General features: G+C 51.4%; 1 protein-coding gene across 1 annotated transcript; it reads left to right on the top strand.

The window, feature by feature from the left end:
- The first annotated feature begins 1,275 nt into the window (after window positions 1-1,275).
- On the top strand, window positions 1,276-4,212 carry LOC109752790 (uncharacterized). Its single transcript, XM_020311695.4, has 3 exons — window positions 1,276-1,658; window positions 1,773-2,140; window positions 3,387-4,212. Exons 1-3 carry the CDS (start codon window positions 1,482-1,484, stop codon window positions 3,835-3,837), a joined length of 996 nt encoding a protein of 331 aa, XP_020167284.1. The 5' UTR covers window positions 1,276-1,481; the 3' UTR covers window positions 3,838-4,212.
- Window positions 4,213-4,629: the final 417 nt, after the last annotated feature.

Below are 4,629 nucleotides of genomic sequence, written 5' to 3'. Positions count from 1 at the left end.
TTTTATAAAAGAAATCAAGACCTATCTATTATAGGCTATGCCGATGCTGGGTACCTATCGGACCCGCATGATTGCAAATTGCAGACTGGATATGTTTTCCTTTGTGGTGGAACTGCGTTTTCCTGGAAATCGTCCAAGCAAACACTTGTGTCGACTTCCACGAACCACTCGGAAATCATGGCACTATTCGAAGCGTCAAAAGAGTGTGTATCACTTCGGCGGATGATCGGCCACATTCAGCAGACATGTGGGCTGAACACCGTACAAACCCCTACCATTATCTATGAAGATAATGCTGCTTGTGTTGCACAAGTCCAGATGGGTTATGTGAAGAGTAACCTCACAAAGCATATTAGTCCCAAGTTCTTCTATGCACATGAGCTGCAACAGTTGAACGAGGTGAGAGTTTTGCATACTAAGTCCTGTGACAATCTTGCTGATATGTTCACTAAATCATTACCGGCATCAACCTTAGAGAGGTGTGTGCGTGGAATCGGTATGATGAGACTTAGAGAGATGCAAGGTTCAGGGGGAGAAACTTCACAAGCTCGTCGCTAAAATCTCAATCCTGATGATCGAGTACTCAACTTGATGGTTGAGTGGATTGTACTCTTTTTCCCTTAAGTGAGTTTTCCTGATGTTTCTCACACGAGGTTTTTGATGAGGCAATTCGTGCAATACAACAATGTATACTGTGTGCTCTTTCTCCATATTTTTTCCCACTGGGTTTTTCGGAGTTTTGAGGCATGGATATACGGATAATTACCCAAGGGGGAGTGTTGGGAAACCGGGGCCACCAGGGGTGGCGGCGGCCTCGTGCGTATCGCACGGGCTAGCCCCTCCCGTTTCCCACACTTTACGTTAAGTGGGTACTTATCCCTTGACCATTTACCCCCTATATAAAGCAACGAGGAGCCATCATTGTAATGGCTGATCATTGATTAATAAAGCTGGTCTCCTTCATATCTCTATGTGTCATTTACTTTCGCGTGTTCGACTACTTCGACTACTTCGTCTACGACGCTCGCCCTCGCTCCGCAACCTCGGACCGGACTCGCCGGCGGAGTTGCGGAACAGTACGCACGCACGTACGTACCCTGTTGCTTTGCTGCACGAGGCCGTAGCTGCTGGATCTGCATTTTTGACAACTCTAGGTAGATGATCTATTTCCCCATCAAGCCTCTCGTCCATGTGTGCGACCCAGATCGTGGCCCTTGGCCTACATGTACCTCCACTCCCGCGCCAACAACCAACCCCGTCGCCATCGCGCGCACTCTCTCCCCCTCCCCGGTCCAAATATCCATCCCTACATAGAAGCCACGCATCACGCGCCCCGTTTCCCCATTATAGCAGAGCACTGAACAGGTCGCAGCACCCCCTCCCGAATTCCCTCGCTCACTCACTCCACGCCCGCGCGTCCCTTGGCTGGCCTCGCACGTCGCCCTCCTCCCCTGCAGCAGCGCTCCTCGCGGGCGGCGGCAATGGGGAACCCGCCGGAGCTGTACTACCAGCTGCTCAACATCACCAGGGACACGCCCCCGCAGGAGATCAGGGCGGCATACCGGTGCCTGGTGCGCCAGTGGCACCCCGACAAGCACCCGCCGTCCTCCAAGTCCGAGGCCGAGGACCGGTTCAAGGCCATCACCCAGGCGTACGAGGTGCGTTGCGTTGCGTGATCGTCGATCGAGTCGGCGCGTCTCCTGTCTCCTGTTTCGAGTTTTTGACGCTTGCATTGCGGGTGGGGTGTGGCCGCCGGCCTTCGCTGTCCGCAGGCTCTCCTGGACCAGCAGGAGAACAGGGCCGTGCTCCGGGCGCGCAACGCCGACGAGGGCAGGAGGAGCTGCGCTAGGCCCGAGGAGCGCGTTGAAGGCAGCGCGGCGGCAATGGCGCGGGCCCCCGAGAGGGCGGCGAGAATGAGCGGCGCCCCGCCGCCCCGCACGCCCCCGGCGAGGGAGTCCCAGAAGGTGTACAGCTCCACGGACATCGGCGGCGGCGGGCGGCGCGCGTTCGCCGAGTTCTCCAGCTACGTGGTGCGCAAGGCGCCGCCGCTGGAGCGCAAGGTGGAGTGCACCCTGGAGGAGCTCTGCGCCGGGTGCAAGAAGGAGGTCAAGTACACCCGCGACGTCGTCACCAAGAACGGGTAAGCCATCACGCCACGATGACGTGGAACCGTACACAAAACAAAACATCCATATCTCCAGATCTGTCACTCACCTGAGACAACATCATTGCCGTTTATTCAGAGTCCCTTATACTACCACTGTATATGACGTGGAACAGTAACAGTATCACACCACAGTATGCATGCTATCCAAGTATTTTCGATAAAAAATACTTCCTCCGTCTCATAATATAAAAACGTTTTTAACGCTAGACTAGTTTCAAAAACGTTTTTATATTATATGACGGAGGGAGTAGGTTTTATTCACTCAAAATGAAGCATTAAATAGGATACAAACACAATAAACACACGAAAACTCTGCATAGCTAAGATTAATTTACGACTCTCTTTTCATCTACAAATTCAGTTTATATTTGTGGTTAGACATCCATCGTAACATAAAAAAGAAAGATCGAGTGTGTCAGACTATAGATTCAGATGAATGTGCGTGTGCCTACTTGATGATGAGCAAGAATAATCTTGGTACGGTTTAACATGCGGTCTAGACAATGCTTGCTTGAAAGTTCAGGCTAGACAAACAGAGCTGTTAAGTACTGTGACACCAAATCAGCTTTAGTTTCAATTATGTGGTGTACCTTCTAAGAAATAGGTGTTCAAATAGCGATCTGCTCAACCCCCATCAAGGGACACACTTAAACACAGGACACTGGTAGTCTGGTACAGTTTCAGGCCATTGGCCAGTTTCTCCAGCCGGCCACAGACTGCATTTATCACTAAAATACATATGCTAGAGATGAAATGTTCAGTCCCCCTATGGTTGTCTGCAAGATGATTATCCTCTTTTTTTTTTTTTGATCAAGCAAGATGATTATCCTCACTAACCACTAAGAACTAACTACAATATTATGCCACAATTCAGTACAAGATTCTTAGGCAGGTACTCCCTCTGTAAAGAAATATAAGAGCGTTTAGATCACTAATTACTTAAGAGGTAGTACTAGCATACTTGTAATGTGCCACTAAGAACTCATGTTTGGTTGAATACCTCTATTTTGGAGGCTATCACCTGTCGAAATGCGTGGGGTGGTCCTTCGGGGGCAGGGCATTAGGTGGTGTGTAATTCATGTATGGTGCCTGCATGTGAGGGTGCTGGCCTAGCTAGCTGGTACCGGAGAGACAGTGACTCTATTCGTACCACCTGATCGCATTTTTTACGCTACTGACCAGTGACCATCGGCTGCATGATTTGGTCCCTGACTGACAGGCTGATCGCCAAGAAGGAGGTGACGCAGATCATCCGGGTGAAGCCCGGGTGGAAGAAGGGGACCAAGGTGACGTTCGAGGGCCTGGGCAACGAGCGCCCCGGCTGCCTCCCCGGCGACGCCGTCTTCACCGTGTCGGCCAGGAGGCACAAGGCGTTCAAGCGGCAGGGCGACGACCTGGTGCTCAAGGCGGAGGTGCCGCTGGTGAACGCGCTCACCGGCTGGTCATTCTCGTTCCGCCTGCTCGGCGGCGAGAAGGTCAGCTGGTCGTTCCGCGACGAGGTCATCCGCCCCGGGTACGAGAAGGTGGTGAGGGGGGAGGGCATGCCCGTCGTCGGCGGCAAGAAGGGCGCGCGCGGGGACCTGCGGGTCAAGTTCGACGTGGTGTTCCCCAAGAACCTCACCGGCGAGCAGCGAAGGGGCCTCGTCGAGATCCTGAGGGGCTGCGCCTGAAGCCCTGGACCGAGAGCGGAGCGGCCTGCCGGAGAGTGAAATTTTTTGTCGCGGTCATGTTTGTACACTGGGGGACGGAACAGAGCTGATCGATGATGTCCTTGTACATAGAGATTTTGAATATGAGATGTGAGCGACCCTCTTGTTTTCGCAGATGGAAGGATCGATAATACACACATGGACGGTGGTTGCAACTTGCATGGGCAATGATTTTTGGCATTTTGCTTCTTCATTCACATCGCTTCATTAATTCATTTTTGAAGCCTAGCTGCGGCCTTTGGGGCGAACAACTGGCCGCGCAAGCAAATGGCCGGGCAGGTATGGTGCTTTTCGCTGCTATGAACATCTTGTATCGTGTGGTAACATTTTACGTGCTATGTTCGTTGTCCGTAGTGAGTGGTAGTTTTTTTATACTTGTAATTCACAAAGCTATGGTACACCTAGATGTATTCTGCCTAGCTAGAGCAACTATGGACCATCTCAAAACACTTAACCCCCAGGAATTTATTGGTATTATGAGCGTGGAATCTAACCCATTCCCAAAACCTAAGTTCCAAAAGAGATTCTTTTTGCTAAACAATCCTTCTTTTTAATATAAGGAAGTGCCTAGAACTCATCTAGATGAGATATACTTTGATCTCATTTATCTGAATCTCTATTCCTAAAGGGGGAGTTGCTAGTTTCGCCTCACTCCCTCCAACCCCTCGGCAAACCCTGTGTTACGCCCGCGAGCGTCTTACAGACGACCTTTCGCTCAAGCGCAACCAATTTAGACGTGCCCATTTGACGCGT

This window comes from Aegilops tauschii, chromosome 1 (genome assembly GCF_002575655.3).
Source record: "Aegilops tauschii subsp. strangulata cultivar AL8/78 chromosome 1, Aet v6.0, whole genome shotgun sequence".
Taxonomy (NCBI): domain Eukaryota; kingdom Viridiplantae; phylum Streptophyta; class Magnoliopsida; order Poales; family Poaceae; genus Aegilops; species Aegilops tauschii.
This window is presented reverse-complemented; position numbering and strand designations above follow the sequence as displayed.